Source organism: Hemiscyllium ocellatum, chromosome 12 (assembly GCF_020745735.1).
Source record: "Hemiscyllium ocellatum isolate sHemOce1 chromosome 12, sHemOce1.pat.X.cur, whole genome shotgun sequence".
In the NCBI taxonomy this organism is placed as follows: Eukaryota; Metazoa; Chordata; class Chondrichthyes; order Orectolobiformes; family Hemiscylliidae; genus Hemiscyllium; species Hemiscyllium ocellatum.
The window spans coordinates 76,335,174-76,352,978 of NC_083412.1; the positions used below are offsets into that span (position 1 = coordinate 76,335,174).

A 17,805-nucleotide genomic window follows, 5' to 3' on the forward strand; every position below is an offset into this window, starting at 1 on the left:
AACTGGTGGGGTAGTAGGTGAGAACAAGGGTCACTCTCTCTTTATTGTTTATAGAGTGGGGGTGTTTAGAGCAGTGGGACAGGGAATGGAGGTGGTGCAGTGGAGGGCTGTCTGGGAGATAAAGCACATTTGTTACTCCAATTGGATGTCTCTAACAAGGCAGAAGGCAACAGCATCTGGCTCTACAAGCCAGATAGTAATTAATTGGCAGCCAATTCCAGTAGATTAATTTTAAAACTGTTGGTGATCAAAAGGCAAGTGATCTATTTATGTTGAGACAGGGAAATCCATATTTTGTTTACATAGAACGTAGAACATAGAAAAATACAGCGCAGTACAGGCCCTTCGGCCCTTGATTTTGCGCCGACTGAAGCCTACCTAACCTACACTAGCTCAATAACCTCCATATGCTTATCCAATGCCCGCTTGAATGACCATAAAGAGGGAGAGTCCACCACTGATACTGGCAGGGCATTCCATGAACTCACAACTCGCTGAGTAAAGAATCTACCCCTAACATCTGTCCTATAACAACCTCCCCTTAGTTTAAAGCTGTGTCCCCTAGTAACAGCTGACTCCATACGTGGAAAAAGGTTCTCACTGTCAACCCTATCTAAACCCCTAATCATCTTGTACACCTCTATCAAATCACCCCTAAATCTTCTTTTCTCCAATGAGAACAGCCCCAATTGCCTCAGCCTTTCCTCATACGATCTTCCTACCATGCCAGGCAACATCCTGGTAAACCTCCTCTGCACCCGTTCCAGTGCCTTCACATCCTTCCTATAGTATGGCGACAAAAACTGCACACAATACTCCAGATGAGGCCGCACCAGAGTCTTATACAACTGCAACATGACCTCAGGACTCCGGAACTCAATTCCTCTACCAATAAAGCCCAATACACCATATGCCTTCTTCACAGCACAATTTACCTGGGTGGCAACTTTCAGAGATCTATGTACATGGACACCAAGATCCCTCTGCTCATCCACACTACCAAGTAGCCTACCATTAGCCCTGTAATCCATCTTCTTGTTACTCTTACCAAAGTGAATGACTTCACACTTAGCTACATTAAACTCCATTTGCCACCTTTCTGCCCAGCTCTGCAACTTATCTATATCCCGCTGTAACCTGCCACATCCTTCTTTGCTGTCCACAACTCTACCGACTTTCGTATCATCCGCAAACTTGCTCACTTGTTTGTTTGTGCTTTGATCACTTTTTGCTGTTAGTGAATAAAAATGAATGGTTTGAATCATTTGAAGGCCCGTCCTATGTAAGTAGTCTAACTAGATCACAGGGCTGCTCTCTGTCATAGACCTAAGGATTACCATACTTCAGACAAAAGGAGAGGTTGAGAAGGAGAGTCCTTCACAGTAACCTCATTGATAGTCCTACAGTGAACATGATAAAATGCCAGTGGACACCAGAGAAAAAGTCACATGATAATAGCATGAGAAAACCCATGAGGTCTCACAGCCTGTTGTTCACATGTAGGGAAGGATCGAGAACCAGACTCGTCCTAATGAGATTTGTGTAAGTCATGATGATATAACTGATGATATGACTCTGATGTCAGTAAGAGAAGATGCCAGGAACAAGCATGTGAAGAGAGAAGTCTTGGACACCACATTAGAGAGCTTGTGCTGATAACTTGTTTTGTACAGATGTAAATATAGAAGTATAACGGTGCATGAGGATTAAAGAACCTTAGTTAGAGTTAAGGAAAAGTAGCTTCAAGGACTGTTTATATGCAGACACCTAGAGATACTCCAGAGCAGGATCTCAACGTGCAGTTAGCAGTATTATCTCAAAGCACAAAGAGCACCAATTTAAAACAAATGACAAAAATCAAAGGCAACATGAAGAACCTCTTTAACAATGGTTATTACCTTTAATACACTGCCTAAGTGTGTGGTGGAAACAGATTCAATTCTGGATTTCAAAAGGGAATCAGGGAATTACCTGAACAGAAAAAAAACATGCAGGGCTATCAGAAAAAGAGAAGAGCATGAGACAAGCTGAGTTCTGAAGAAGGGTTACGGGCCCGAAACATTAACTGTGATTTCTCTCCACAGATGCTGCCAGACCTGCAGTTTCTATTTTTGTTTGATTTCCAGCATCTGCAGTTCTTTCAGTTTTTACTTAGACTAGCTGAGTTGATGTTGTAGACAGCAACAATGGATTCAATGGGCTGAATGGTCTTCTATGCTGAAATCATTCTGTGATTCCATATCAAGCAGCACAGCCTGCTGATGTTTTTATCAGATCGCACCATTTTTAACTTCCTTTGATCATGATCCGTTGTAACATCATTATGAGATTTATGCTTCAGTAAGAATGTACTACAAGTTATTCCAGATAATTCATAACTGTTTGTTTGAACCTGCGCACCCTTCATGATTATTTATTGGCCTTGGCTAACTTGACATTGTGGAACTGCAATGTCAGAATTTCAGAATGTTCCAGTTTTGTCAGTGAATTTTTCTTACTTGGAGATAAATAATCACGAACAACCAGCATGGCAAAGCAGTGAAACATGTCTTATTTAAGGGAGGTTGGCGTGGAAACATCCCGCTGGAGTTTGTTATCTGAAATGAAATGCCATGGATTCCTCCTACATGATGTGAGCATTCTAATATGAGCTAGTATATATATCTATTAACTGGCATGATTGGGATATATATTTTTAATCTCAGGGAGATATTTTTAAACATTCATTATCAGGCACTTGTCAGATTTCGAAGTCAGATTCCATTAGACCTTACTGCTGTTATTTTAATGACGATAATAAGCGCTGTTTGATTAATCAGACTGTGCTCTATGTCTTACTGTTTTTTTCTACCATACTGGACTTTTACAGTATAATGCTGAAAAGATTCAGTAGGCTGCTACAATATGGTGTGTAGATAATTATGCTTCAAAGTTAACAATTGGCTGACCATACAAGAATTACCAGATGAAAAATGATGGAGTCTTACATAATTCTAAACTTGAAAATAGATTCCACTTGTTATGTAAGCCAAATTTATAGAAGTGTAATTAGGAAGAATTTCCATGAGAGTTTTCCTATTCTTCTGCAGTAACTTTGATGGACGAACTGTGGACATCCTGGAAAAACGAACCACCAAAATGACCCCCTGATTGTGGGTCATTTTGGTGGTAAGGGTCTGGAAACCTCTGAAAATGGAATGGAACCCAGTCATGCCATTTGGAATGTAGCAAAAGAAGTGATGATTAATAATAAAAAGTTGACTTGTCTTAAATGAAAAAGAAAGCAGTGCAACAAAAAGTGATATTAGGTGATCATGTGCCAAATGGTGCTACGTAGTCTGTAGAGATACTAGATGTGCTTTTAGTTTCAGTTTTTACCAAGTGGGAGTCAAGTAACTTAATTGATCTGAAAAGGGAGATGGGAATTATTATAGAGGGATCTAATAAATTTATTCATATTACTACTAGCTTGGAACATGACGCAGGTATTAGAAGGACAATGAAGAATTGTAAGGTAGAAGTTTTGGATCTTTATTTGTCTAATTTTGTACCAATGATGGCGCCATTTTTGGCAACATTGTACACATTTCACTGTACTCCTATACTTTCGTACTTGAGTACATGTGACAATGAAACCTAGTTCAAATTCTGATGTACAGGAATCCCACAGATCAGATCAGTTGCATCAGTGAAAGCATAGGAAGTGAAAGGAGGAAATTACAGGGACTCTGACACATTTACCAGAGAATACTGAACATTACATGGTGACCACGAGCATGGCAGCTATTACTTCTATATTTTTCAGAAAAGTTAGCAAATTCAACCCCAGAAAACAGCAGACTGCTGACAGGTGGGACTAGATTGAGTAGGGATATCTGGTCGGCATGGACGGTTTGGACCGAAGGGTCTGTCTCCATGCTGTACATCTCTTATGACTCTATGACTCTAAATTCAATTGGTTTCTTACTTAAGTATGGAGAGCAACATTGTGGACAGCATTTTAGATCAATGTCTTGGACAACTATAATGAAACTTCTCTATTTTTATAATGCTTTTCCCTTTAAATAAATGACAATGTTCAATTTGCCTTCCTAACACTTATTGTACTTACACATCAACCTATTGTGATTTGTGTACCAGGACTCTCAGTTGACACTATATCGCAAACTTCTGCAATCTTTTTCTTTTTAAATAATGGTTTCCTGATTTTCCGGGAAAAGTGAACAAGTTTATATTTTCTCACATTATACTCGTACATTACGAAAAGCCTGTCTCTTTTTCTGCTGAAGCCATTGGGGTAACCGTGAGGAATTAAAAGGAAATGACTTCTACCAAAGCTAAGAATCGCCTGTTGCATCTCTGTGGCTACAGACATTCCAGCCTATCAAGTACTTGGCTCCCTCACTTCCTGCTGGTCTTGCTCATGTTTTAATCTGGCAAAATCCAGTTAATCCAGGAAACTAGGGCTGACAGTTACTGCCAGAGTCTGTGATGAAAGGTGTAGTTAATTGACGTTTTGCATGTGTTAATAATAGCCTGGTCCATCCTATGGGAATATCCTCTGTATTCATTTACTCGCTCAAATTAAATGCAGAAGCTGATGGGTTCCTGCCAACTTCTCAACTTGCCTGCACTTTCTTGATGTTTGAATTTCCTGCAGTCACAAACCCTCTCTGACACTGGCAAGCTAACATTTACCCATGCAAGAGTTCAGAGCATGGCAGCAATTTAATAAGCTGTCCCTTATCTGCCATGCATTAGCATTGTACTCTGTTTATAAGGAACAGATTGCTATAGGATTTCTTTTGAGTCTTGGCAACTAGCTCAACCTTCTCAAAAAGTATATATATGTGCATACCATTCGGTCTCTCTATTCCTATCATGTTGTCCAAATTAATGCTGTGTCATTATTTCATATTCACTACCTCCTTGTTGCCTCCAAAAAAGTTTAATTTTTAAAGATTTACTGATAACAACGGTAAAATATAGGTCCAGACTTATTTAGAAAGTGGTAGTGCACAGCAATGAAGATTCTACCTTATGCCTTGATAGTCTTTTCTTGCATCCTGTTGTAATCGGTTCTTAACCTGTTTAGTAGATTGAACTGGGATAATTTATCATTTATTCTCATGCCGTAACACTAATTAAAGTAATTTTTCTGTAATTGATTGCTGAGGATTTATTGTAACCAAAGAGTTTCTGGCTGTTAGTCTTGGGGCTAAATACAAGACTTGATTTTGCCGTGATAATGTTGACGAATGGGTGAATTAATTAAATGGATGAAAAGCCATACTGTAAATAGAATATCTCGGTGTCTGACTGCCTTACTAACATTCTCACTATTAATCTGTCAGTTAAATTATTCCTAAACAAAAGGATTGGTAATATGATACTGCTCACATGTATGTGAAACCAAAGATAACTACTGTTATTGTTTTGCTATTACATAACCTATTATTGATATTATAATACAGTAGCTAGATTACATCAAAGCTCAACAATTTGGTTCATGCTGATTGCTTCTGCTTTTACGTGGCACAGAATGCAGTTAACACCCAAAAATGAATGGTTTAGAGCTCGTGGCAGTTAAAAATTGTAAAATATCTGAACCCTAGCCCCAACCCACCACCAACACCCTCCATTTCCATTGAAGGGAGGCCAGGAGCACCATCATTTTAAAAGACAAAGCTGTGTGTCTCCTTTCTATCCCCAGAAGCCCAACTTTCCTGCGTCTTGGAAAACCAAGGAATTGGACAAGGTGTGTGAAGTTGGATCTAGGAATTCAAGTGCCATTCTCTGCATTCATACAGCCTCCATTAAAACTCTCACCCCATAGCCTTCAAGTTGCAACCACCCACACACCACCCAGGCCTCCCACGCCATTAGTTCTTGCCGGAGCCCTCCAAGACCCCTTACCAACCTCTGTGAGTGCAGTAGAACACCTCTCCCTACTGCCAACAATTCCAGGATCCACTCCAATGACTGGGGTGGAGCCTTCCCCACCAGTTTGGACTCAGACTTAGTCCTTCAGCCTCTCCTCTGGTGTTTCGGGCCCTACAACACCAAACTAGATCAGGTTGGCTTCTTGCTGGTACATGTGTTAGTGATGTCACACACATGCTGTCAGTTTCCACAGTGTGCAAGTTAACATTGACTTACTGGATTCCTTTTTGTTTTTCCTATGTACTCCCAATAGGTTAAAAGGTTTTTCTAACATAAAAAACTCTTCCCGCAGAGTGTTCTTTATATACTCCATATGTTTCTCCTGTTCCTATAGATTACTTATCCAAAGTTTTGCGTCGTCATACAGAGCAAGCTTGTGATGGTGGCCACCTAAACCTATATTGCCCTCGAGGTACAACAATAAGTATACAGTCAGCATTCTATGGACGTAAAGTGCCAAGTTCCCTCTTGTGCCCTGGTTCACATCCCGGAAGTAGAGCGGAAGAAAATCTAAACTGCACAGCACCAACCACTTTACAGGTACAGCAAGAATTTTATTTTTTTTTACTATCCTAAAAATAGAATGTAAAATGACAGTAAGAATAACAATTGTGCAATTTTATCGTTAGGTGATGTTAATAGTGGTCATCGTTTCCCAATTATACTCTTCTTGAATCATACAATTTTAGCACCTGCTATAACTATTAGAATAGATGCATTTCAGCTGAGTCAAAATTCATAAGCCATCAAAGGTTTGTCTGGAAATTGCAAAGTTTATTGATTTTTTAAACTAATTTTTAGTTTGCTCCACAAATCTGATGCAGATACAATGGTTTAGCAAAGGACTATCCTTTCTAACATGCAGTTCCAACTTTAGGCTTCAGTATATTTTATCATATCATATTGACAATTGCCAGTTTCTTTAGTCCATGGTAATTGTCTGAAATGTGGTACCTTTTAATAATAATAAATGAATATCTTCCAGTACTTGAAAGTGCCTAAGATATTTTACTAGTCCAAAAGAGGCCGAACCTAATAATGCAGCAATTGCAACTAAATTATAGAAACCTACCTCTGAGCAAAGAAGCCTGGGTTTAAATTCCACCTGCTCCAGAAATGTATAATGTCATCTCTGAACAGGTTGATTGGGAAAATATGAACATCCGATGTTTTATGAAGCTGTTCATCTGTGTTCGATTGAAGAACTATCATGGTATACAAAAGCAAAACCAAGAACTGTGGATGCTGGAATCTGAAACAAAAACAGAAGTTGCTGTAGAAACTCGGCAGGTCTGGCAGCATCTGTGGAGAGAAAGCAGAAAGAACACAGCTTCTGAAGAAGGGTCACTTGCCTTGAAATGTTAACTCTGAGTTTGTCTAACAATTTCTATTTGTGTATCATTATATACAGTCGATCTCCAGAAAAATTGACTTGCAACAGAGATTCAGTGTGATATTGCCAGAGATAATACATCACAGTTCTGAAAACAAACCTGAAAACTATTTTTTCTGCAGCTGTGGTGGTTGATAGAGATCTTCAAAACTATTTTGAGATATGTTAAGATAAATGTTGAACAAAAGGTGCATTTCACCTCAGAGTCTGTGTTCGTGCCTCATGACGGTTGCAAACATTTTACCATCTCTCAAAGAATGAAGGGAATCTGGATTGGTGGGTATAAGTCATAAAGGGTATGGGTATGCACAAACTCAAATCTGCATAAAATGCAGTTTTTCTATCTCTCTAATTCTCCTATGAATGCACACTTTTCAAAAATTATTTCATGGAATGTGGCAACATTGACAAGTCCATCATTTATTATTTATCCCGAATTGTCCTTGATAAGATAAGTCACCTTCTTCAATTGCTGCAATGTGATAGGTACACCCACAATATTGGTGAGGATGGAGTTCCAAAATTTTGGCTCATTGACAGATCAGGAACGATGATAGTTCCAAGTCAGGATGTTGTGTGACTTGGTGGGGAACATGGAGGCTGGATACTCAAGCATCAGGTGCCATTGTATTTCTAGACGGTAGAGACTGAGGCTTTGCAAGGTGCTGTTGGAGGAGCTTTGGCAAGTTACTGGGATGCGTCATTATTGATGGTACACACTGCTGCCATTGTGCTTCAAAGTGAAGGGGCCAAATGTTGAAGATGGTGAATGGGGTCTCAATCAAATGAGCTACCCTGTCGTGAGTGGATTGATCATCTTAATGATATGCAGATGTTCAAACAGAAGTGAAGAGTTAGATTTCACTGCAGTTTCAGGACTGTACAGAAACAAAAATTGCAAAAAAAATTTACAATGAGCAGAAAATGTGCAATTTTCATCTCTGTTTCTGTCTCTATTTTCATCACATTAGGAAAGGTATCAATTGGGAATTCCACATGCTGCTTCTTCAAAGCTGCTGGAATCATTCTGACAGTAAACATTTCAGAACTTAATTTTCAGTGAGATGGCCATAGTTTGGAAACCATACAGTATCATATCTACGGGGTAGATTAGAGACAGAAAGAATTTCAAATGTGAGTACAAGTCATGTTGCCCCTTTTGTAGTTTATCATGAAACGATGTTTATTAAAATGAGTAATGATAGTGCTGTGATTAGAAAGAATAAATGGCCACTAAGTGATGTCTTTTGCCGAGTTACTCCTAGCGGTCAGTTAGCTTAGCTTGCTGGATGGCTGGTTTGCAATGCACAGTGATGCCAGCAGTGAGGGTTTGATTCAAGTACCAGCTGAAGTTACCAAGAAGATTCTGCCTTCTCAACCTTACCACTTGCCTGAGATGTGGTGACCCTCAAGTTAAAGTCGCCTCCCTCTAATGCGACAGTAGCCCTGCGGGACGATAGCAACTTCTGACAACTGGAAAAGTTGTCAAGTAGGAGAACAACACTGTAAAAGCAGAAGAGTCTTCAGATGCATTAAAATAAATTTCCACTGGATAAAGTATTATTCTGCATTGTAAAATATTAAAAGGCTAACCTAGTTTGAGAGGAATAACAACTTGTTTTAATTATGCTATTAGCTATTACTAAATCCTGTGTGACTATTTGAAAATATTGTCAGATGCCTGAGCTTTCATTCACTTTGTGCAGAATGACTTAACCATCTGTTTGGCTGTTTGCAAATTGTGACGGAAGTAACAGTTCTTGGCTTCCTTCAAAGTGATAATGGATTCTGTACTGCAAGGTTTATTTCTGAAATTTTCCAGGTTAAGGTGAGTTTTAATTGACAGCTTGGCTGCCAACCAAAGCACTACTGAACATTATATATGTACTTGTACTGGGAATATGAATTTGATGCTTCTGACACATTTCTGACTCTTTTTAAATAATTAATGAAAAGTATGCATTGCTGGCCATATCAACTATTATTGCCCAACCCTAGTTGCCCTTACGAAGGTAGTGGTGAGCTGCCGTCTTGTACTGCTGCATAATTTGTTTAGTGAAGGTACATCCATTGTGTGGCTAGGGAGACATTCCAGGATTTTGACCCAGGCACACTGAAGCAAACAATTGTTCAAGGACAATAAAGGGTTCCAAGTTATTTCTCAAGATAGTTATTTATTTTGACAGATTTATGAGATTTTTAAAGTAGACAAAATTTTAATGCCTATAAAACTGTTGGTTGTTTGTTTTAACAGATTTAGGAGCTTTTCAAAGATTTCTGTATGTTCTTGAGGACCTGTGAATCATCTATAACATGGTTATGGTGTGAAGGATATGCAGAGGGGGTATAAAACAGCTTTCCTGCTAACTTTCTTTTCTTCTGCGTGGACCTCCAAGGTTGGACACAGCAACCACTTCTGGGACAGGAAGTCAGTGCTGTGATTGGTGTTGATATGGCAATCACTGTGCACAGATCCTTGAAGTAGCTGCACTTGCATAGCGTTTAGAACGAAGGTTAATGAAAAGTGAGTGGATTGGGGTGAAAAGAGTGACAGGGTCGAAGTTGAGGGGCACAGAAATGAAAGGAGGGAAGGGGTAGGGATAAGGGGTGAGAAGATGCTTTGCATCAATTGGATGAACTGGGCCAATGTTTCTGTGGATGGAGGCTGGCCTTATAAGGGAACTGCCTTAGCATCAGCCTCCTCTGTCTCAAGGAGAGGCAATGGCCTACTGGTGTTACAGCTGGAATGTTAATCTAGAGACATATGTAATGTTCTGGGGAACTCGGTTCGAATTCTGCCACGGCAGGTAATGGAATTTGAATTCAGTAAGCTCTAGAATTCTATCTAACGATGACCATGATGGTTGATGGGAAAAGCCTATTGGTTCACTAATGTCCTTTAGAGAAGGAAACTGCCACCCTTATCAGGTTTGGCCCTAGTGTGACTCCAGACCGACTTCAACGTGATGCTTCACTAACACCTGGGTTATTTGGGATGTGCCATAAATACTGCCCAAGTTAGCGACGCCCTCATCCTGAGAATGGTTTTTTAAAAAACTGTTGGGTAATGACATTGAGAAAATCCTGACTTCCAGATTCCTGCCTCCATGTTGAAAATCCATGTCATGAGTGCATGTTTACATTAATTTTTCTTTAAAAATATTATGTGGTAGAAATCACTGGTGTCACCTTTCATAAAGATCTACCTTTTATGGTTTTTATTCTCATGCCAGAGCTTGGGGAGGAATTCATCTGTAAAGTGAAGTAGAGCAGAAATTTATATACCACCAATCTCATGCTCCCTGGCATTGAGATGAACAGGAATTGGCAAGTAGATAAAACTTAGTCTTGGGCTAATAGCTGTTGTCTGGGAGAACTCAGTGAGAAGCCAGTGACCACATTCCATTCCATTCAGTGTTGCATAGCTGGGAAAATGTTAGTTTATGTTGGGGAGCGAGAGAGAGAGAGAGAGAGAGAGACTGGATACTAAAAGAGCCAAGGAAAGCAAAAGCAAATTAGAGAAGCAAGAGGGTATGTGTTAGACATGAACAGTGAATCCAGATCAGATTTGTTTTGAACTGATAACGGCTTAGTCAAATAGAGACACCAAACGGATTCAGCTACTTGGAGGAAAATAGATATTTGGAACAAATGAAGGATGGAGGCTGAGCAGGAGAATATTAAAGTCAAACCAAAGAGGAAGTTAAAATCATGACTACCATATGTAATTTTAATGATGTTCCTCTTTTCTTCAATGTAAATATAGTAATCACACTCAAGAAACAACAATGTGAGATCTTAATTTGAAGTTAAGACCATCTGCAGGTATTATTCACTTGGAGGCCAAGATTATACCTCTGATTTCTTCTCCACCTATTTGCAGACTGATTACAAATCATGCAGCAAATATTCCATCCTGTCATGGTGGTAACTATGGATAGCAATTTAAGATATGATCCCTTAATGGTATATCATATCACAGCAGCTTCATAGGGACCTAAATAATCCATAGCACCTGAATTTGCTTGGAACAATTGACAGTATTACAGACATTTTGCCATCTTGCAGAGTTACATCTGTTCCTAAAATGACTTTTTGATTTGTACCTGGACTTTCTTTGAGTTAATTTTGTTGCAAGCATTAAGTTTTAACATATTTGGTAAAAATGCTGGTCAACCAAAGCGATGTCTAGCCATCATAATTATTGCCAAAGTACAATCTCTAGAATATTGTCTAATGTTGACTGCAGATTCTAAGCATTTCTGTTCTTTGTTCAAAAGTTTTTAAAAAGTTCTTAATGCATTTGGTTTTTAAAGCTATTTAGATCACACTTTCAATCTAATAGTGTTTCATGGGCTTGTGCTTTCAGATAATTCTCTTTATTCCTGAACTCTGTCTCTTTGCTTTCATTCTTGCCAGAAAATACTGGATGAATGCCAGGATCAGCAATCCTGCCAGCTTCTTGTCAATAGACGTGTTTTTGGACTTGACCCTTGTCCAGGCACCAGCAAATACCTCCTTGTGTCCTACAAATGCAAGCCGAGTAAGTAATACATCCACACTTAATGAATGCATATTTTCTGGATCAAGCTCTCTGTTTGAGTTACATAGGGTGGCTAGCAAAAATTGTATAATTAGGTATAAATATTTGATGTGATCTACCTTATAATGATAACAAAATCATATCTTATTCATAGAGTAAAAAATGAGGTCTGCAGATGCTGGAGATCACAGCTGCAAATGTGTTGCTGGTCAAAGCACAGCAGGTTAGGCAGCATCTCAGGAATAGAGAATTCGACGTTTCGAGCATAAGCCCTTCATCAGGAATAAGAGAGAGAGAGCCAAGCAGGCTGAGATAAAAGGTAGGGAGGAGGGACTAGGGGGAGGGGCGATGGAGGTGGGATAGGTGGAAGGAGGCATAGCCAATTTGTACAAATCCATCTAATTTGACCCTTGACATCACTTCGTAATTCAGATTTAACTATTATTAATATCTGTGAGCCAATACAATGACATCTGTTTTCATTTGTTAATTCACTTCCATTTTGTCTTGTTCCAATGGAAGTCCGAAAGAAAGGACACTGGTCAGCAACTTAGCACTAAAGTGTTATAGTCTTTTCTCCCACTGTGTTCCCATTCCAAATGCATGTCTCAACCTGTTCTCAGTGGGGAGGTGGAAAGGTTTGGAATGTGGCCCTCGCCACAGCAGTAGCATCCAAGAGCAGATGGTAGAAAGAGTGATTCAAATAGAAAGAGTTTAGTCAGTCAACATCAGTTTTCCATTTCAGCAGGATAGCATTTGTATTCCTAAATGTGACAAGCATAGCTGCCAGTTTTTAATGATTGTAGGCAAAATAAGACATTATGTCCAATGATTTTTTTTCTCTTGTTTTAGCTTCTGAACTATTAGTTCTGAAAAATAGAACATATTTCCATTTTGGTCAGCAGAAAAGTAGTCTGACATTAGGTATTACATCCCTCCTGGCCTACCCGACAAATTGCACCAGTTTCAGCCTCAGAAGTATACTACTTAATGCACTGATGTCTCATTTTCTGGATTAAACGCTATTCAAATTATGATGACTCTAAATAACTGTTAATGGAGATTGTTAGTAGCTAACAACAGATAGTGTGATAACAAGGCCTGGTGTGTGGGCTAGGGGTAGGGACATGGGAGAGCTCAAGCCCGAAAGTTGCTGAACTCGATACTGGGTCCGAAAGGCTGCAGGGTCCTGGGGGAAAATGAAGAGATGATTGAGTCTGCTTCAAATGTACAGATCACTCAAGACCTCTAAAGTAGGTTAATCATGAATCAGTGTGAGTTACATTTGTGTCCAAGAAATAAAGGTACACTAAACTACCCAGAATTTTTAATCTAAAGCTGTCAATGACCAGCAGCCTCTTGAATCAGAAAAATATGAATGAAGAGCAGAAGTGAGCCACTCAGCCCTTTCAGCCTGTTCCCCAACTCAGTACGATCCTTGGCTGATCTGATTTCAACCTCAATTCCTTCTTACCCTGATCATCTTTCACTCACTTGCTTATCAAACATCTCTCTACTTCTGCTGTAAAAATATTCAACTACTCTATTTCCACTGCTTTTTGAGGAAAGTGTTCCAAAGACTCATGACACTGTGAAAAAAAATTCTCCTTATCTCTGTTAAAGAGCCAAATTCTTAAACACGAGTTCTAGTTTCACCCACCAGAGGAAACATCCTTTTCACACCCACCCTTCCACCCCAGGGTTTTGTTCAATCACGTTGCCTCTTACTCTTCAGGCTTCCAGTGTTTAACTATTGCTCATAAGACAACCCACTAATTCTGGTGATTAGTCAAGGTAAAGCTTCTTTAACTATTTCTAACACTTTTCCATTGTTCTTTAAATAAGGAGATCGATACTGTATACTACGCTAAATGTGGTCCCACCAATTCCCTGCAAAACGGAAGCATTACCTCTCTACTTTTGTTTTTAAATTGCCCTGGGAATAAATGATAAAATTCTATTAGCTTTCCTAATTACTTGCCGTATCTGCAGACTAACGTTTTTCAATTCTTCCACTAGAATACCCAGATCTCTCTGCATCTCCAAGTTTTTCAATCTCTCCCAATTAGATAATACACTTCTGGCTTATTGTTTCAGCCAAAATGGATAATTTCACATGCTCTTTCACTGTGTTCCGTTTGCCAGACATTTGCCTAATTACTTAATCCATCTAATATCCCCTTGTATCCTCCTTTTGTCCTCTTCACAACTTATTTTCTTTCCTATCTTTACATCATCAGCGAATTTAGCAACCATACCTTCAGTTCTTCCATGCAAGTCATTTATATAAATAATTAAATGTTGAGAACAATGGTATTAATCCCTATGGTATACCATTTGTTACCTCTTGCCAGTCTGAAAAAGACACATTTATGCTTACTCTCTGGTTCCTGCTTGCTATCCTATCTTCTATCTATGCCAATATATTACCCCATATGCCATGAGCATGTACTTCCTGCAATAATCTTTAATATGGTACCTTATCAAGTGCCATTTTAAAAATTAACCATACCTCCTCCATCCCTTTTCCTCAGCACATATTACTTCAAACTAATTTTGACAGTAGAATGATGGAACAGAAAGCACGATTTACAAATAAAACATTCAGGACTAATTTCAGAATGTTCTTAACACAAAGATTAATCAACAAACAGCAGACCACCTTTCAGTATGGTAGTGGAAGTCAAAACTGTGAAAGCATTTCAGAAGCTATTCGATGACCTGATGTTGACGAAGGGCGGGAGTTTAAAAAATCTAAATTAATGACTTAAGACAGGATGAAAAGCATTTCTATCCTGGCAACAAATATCGGAGCAGTCAATGACCATTGAAATGTTAGTGAAAAGTTCCACTTTGAATTTTGTTATTGGATGGTGAAAGGAGAAGCTGCGAAGTTTACATGAAACTTTTCTTTAAAAGTAGAACTGACAGTTTCATGCATTAAAGAAAATTACATTTGTTGCAGTCAACTAGACATGTTGCAATTTATTTACAATAATCTAATTCTGCTTTTTCTTACAGATGAGTACAAAAGCAAAGTCGCCTGTGAGGGGAAAGCACTTAAACTGCGCTGTAAAAACTCTACATTGATCAACATCTATTCTGCAACATATGGCAGAATGATGAATGGAAACAAGGCTTGCCCTTCTAACCTTAAACTGCCTGATATAGGTATGTTGAGTATAGGGGTTGTAACATCATCTTGCGGCTGTTCAGGACATCGGTGAGGCCGCGTTGCGAATACTGTGTTCAGTTCTGGTCTCCCTGCTATAGGAAAGATGTTGTTAAACTCAAAAGGTTCAGAAAGGATTTACAAGGATGTTGCTGGGATTGGAGGGTTTGAACTATTGGGAGAGGCTGAATAGGCTGGGGCATCAAAGGCTGAGGGGGTGACCTTATTGAGGTTTGTAAAATCATGAGGGGCGTAGATAGGTAGGGTGAATAGCTACGGTCTTTTTCCCAGGGTAGGGTCGTCCAAATCTAGAGGGTGTAGGTTTAAGGTGAGAGGGATAAGGGACCTGAGGGACAACTTTTTCACGCAGAGGGTGGTGTGTGCATAACACTATCTGCCAGAGGAGGTGGTGGATGCAGATACGATTACAACATTTAAAGGCATCTGAATGGGTATATGAAAAGGAAGGATTCAGAGGGTTTTGGGCAATATGCTGACAAATGGGACCAGATCAGTTTAGGATTTTTGGTTGACGCAGATGAGTTGGACTGAAGCGTGTGTCTCCATGCTGTATCACTCTATTGCTCTAGGTAATATGGAGCCCATTACGACCATGGTTTGGTTCTTAATGGCTGCACACTGTGTGAACACTGAGGATAGAGTTTGAGAGTATAAGTATAAAACTTGAAAAACTCTCTTCTTTGAAATTGATGTATTAATTCAGAATTATCCATGAACTTCAGCTGAAATCTAGACTTTATGAGAGGATTATTTCCTTAGTTGAAAGATAGACAGAAATTAGTTTTGTTATAAATGAAAATAATGGTGATGTGATGATCTTATGTAATTAATAATCCACAGAAATCAGTTCAAATTCCACCCTGGCCAGCTTGAGAAATTGGATTCAGTTTTTCAAAAAGTCTGAAAATGAAAAGCTTGTATAAAACAAAAGGTTGTCAAAACATTGTCTGAAAGTGCTAAATTCCTGGTTCACAATGGACCTTTTTGGAAGGAATCCTTTTTGGGGCTGGTCTGTATGTTACTCCAGTTCACCTAAATGTTTGATACTCGAACCATCCACTGGCATCATCCAGGTACTAAATGCTGGCCTTGCCACTGATACCCACAGCCCAAGAATGAAATCTATGTAAGAAATCTTGATTATGTGATATGTATTGTTACAGCGGCAATACCACACAATCCTAGCTACGTTAACAAGGTGGCAATGACATCTCTGAGTCAAATTCTTTGATCCCTATTATTTTAAGGGATTGAATCTATCAAATCACTATCCAAAATGCCAAAAGCACTATCAACATCTATGTCCCCATTTTGTGTGGCATGGTGGCTCAGTGGCTAACACCAGGGACCCAAGTCCGATTCCTGCCTCAGGTGACTGTGTGGAGTTTGCACATTCTCCCTGTGTCTGTGTAGGTTTCCTCTAGGTGCTCTGGTTTCCTCCCACAATCCAAAGATGTGCAGGTCAGGTGAATTGGCCATGCTAAATTGTGCATAGTGTTCAGGGATGTGTAGGTTAGGGGTGTTAGTCAAGGGTAAATATGGGGTAGGGGAATGAGGCTGGGTGGATTACTCTTCGGAGGATTGGTATGGACTTGTTGGGACAAATGGTCTGTTTCACCTAGGTAATCTAATCTAATTGTTTTAATAAACATCAGGATCTTTCGGTGCCAGTAAGTTGATGTTAAGTATTCTATTGGGTCCTGATGCTGGTGAAGCACATACGACAATCATCTCATAAGGCTGCCTGCAGGACCATTACAGGGTTTACTGCCAGCCTAATTAGGATAGAACTGTTGAGCTGTGGTGCTGTTTGCTGCTTTAGGTGTATTCCACCATTCATTGACCTCTGAGGGATTCAATGGGATCAGCATTCTGCTCCTTCTGGTTGTACGATAAGGTGGGTAAAAAAATTACCGTTGTGTGGCAGTTTCTAACAACCCCTTTAAAGGTTACCTGTTGACTGTGAAATGCCTACAGCTCAATGCACAATACATCTGGCACAGAATGAATGCCGATCCATTGAAGTTTTGTGGCGCATAATGTTATGTCTGTTCACAGGCGCAGATGTATGCTACTGTTGTGCAGGGTATGATACAGAGGAGATGCTGATGTATTGGTAATGTCAATGGACTAATAAGCAGATCTCCAGGTTAATGTACTGGGGACATGTCATTGAATCCTATCCCTGCACATAGTGAAATTTGAATTCACTAAAAATCTTGAAGAAGAAAGCTTGCATTATGGTGTTTAATAACGTGAAAACCAAACTGATTTGCTGTTATCCTTTAGAGAAGGAAATCTGCAGTCTTTCCCTAGTCTGGCCTATGTGTGACTCCAGACACATAGCAATGTAGTTCACTCCTAATTGTTCACTCCAGTTGGTGGTGAAAAATAAATGCTGGCCCAGTCAACGATGCCCACATCCATAAAATAAACTTTAAAAAGGTAGTGCCAGTATTACATCCTCCAGATTCTATTCATACTTTCCAAATCAAGCTATTTCTCAAGACTAGTCAAGCCCTTGGTAGGGTATTTGCTTTCATGAAGACTTTTTGCCAAGACTACCATTCTAGTAGTTTTACCTAGTCTCTTGAATTCAGAATCAGTAACTGGATAAGTGCATTTGATTTGGCAGTGTTCAGTTGGATTTCATTTTAAAGTTACTTCCACATGTGGTAACTGAATTGTTTTGTTTGTGTTCGTAGTTTAAATGAATTTCTGAGATTTGAACAT

At 39.3% G+C, this 17,805-nt stretch overlaps 1 protein-coding gene across 7 annotated transcripts in view; it reads left to right on the forward strand.

Moving 5' to 3' along the window:
• eva1c (eva-1 homolog C (C. elegans)) overlaps positions 1 to 17,805 on the forward strand; it is a 145,009-nt gene that overhangs the window by 64,725 nt on the left and 62,479 nt on the right. For 6 of the 7 annotated variants that reach the window (XM_060833728.1, XM_060833732.1, XM_060833734.1 and 3 more), the window contains 3 exons: positions 6,278 to 6,483; positions 11,756 to 11,879; positions 14,901 to 15,050. In XM_060833728.1, coding sequence (XP_060689711.1) covers positions 6,278 to 6,483; positions 11,756 to 11,879; positions 14,901 to 15,050 — 480 coding nt within the window. The remainder of the gene's footprint in view (positions 1 to 6,277; positions 6,484 to 11,755; positions 11,880 to 14,900; positions 15,051 to 17,805) is intronic. The other variant, XM_060833733.1, reaches the window with a different exon arrangement.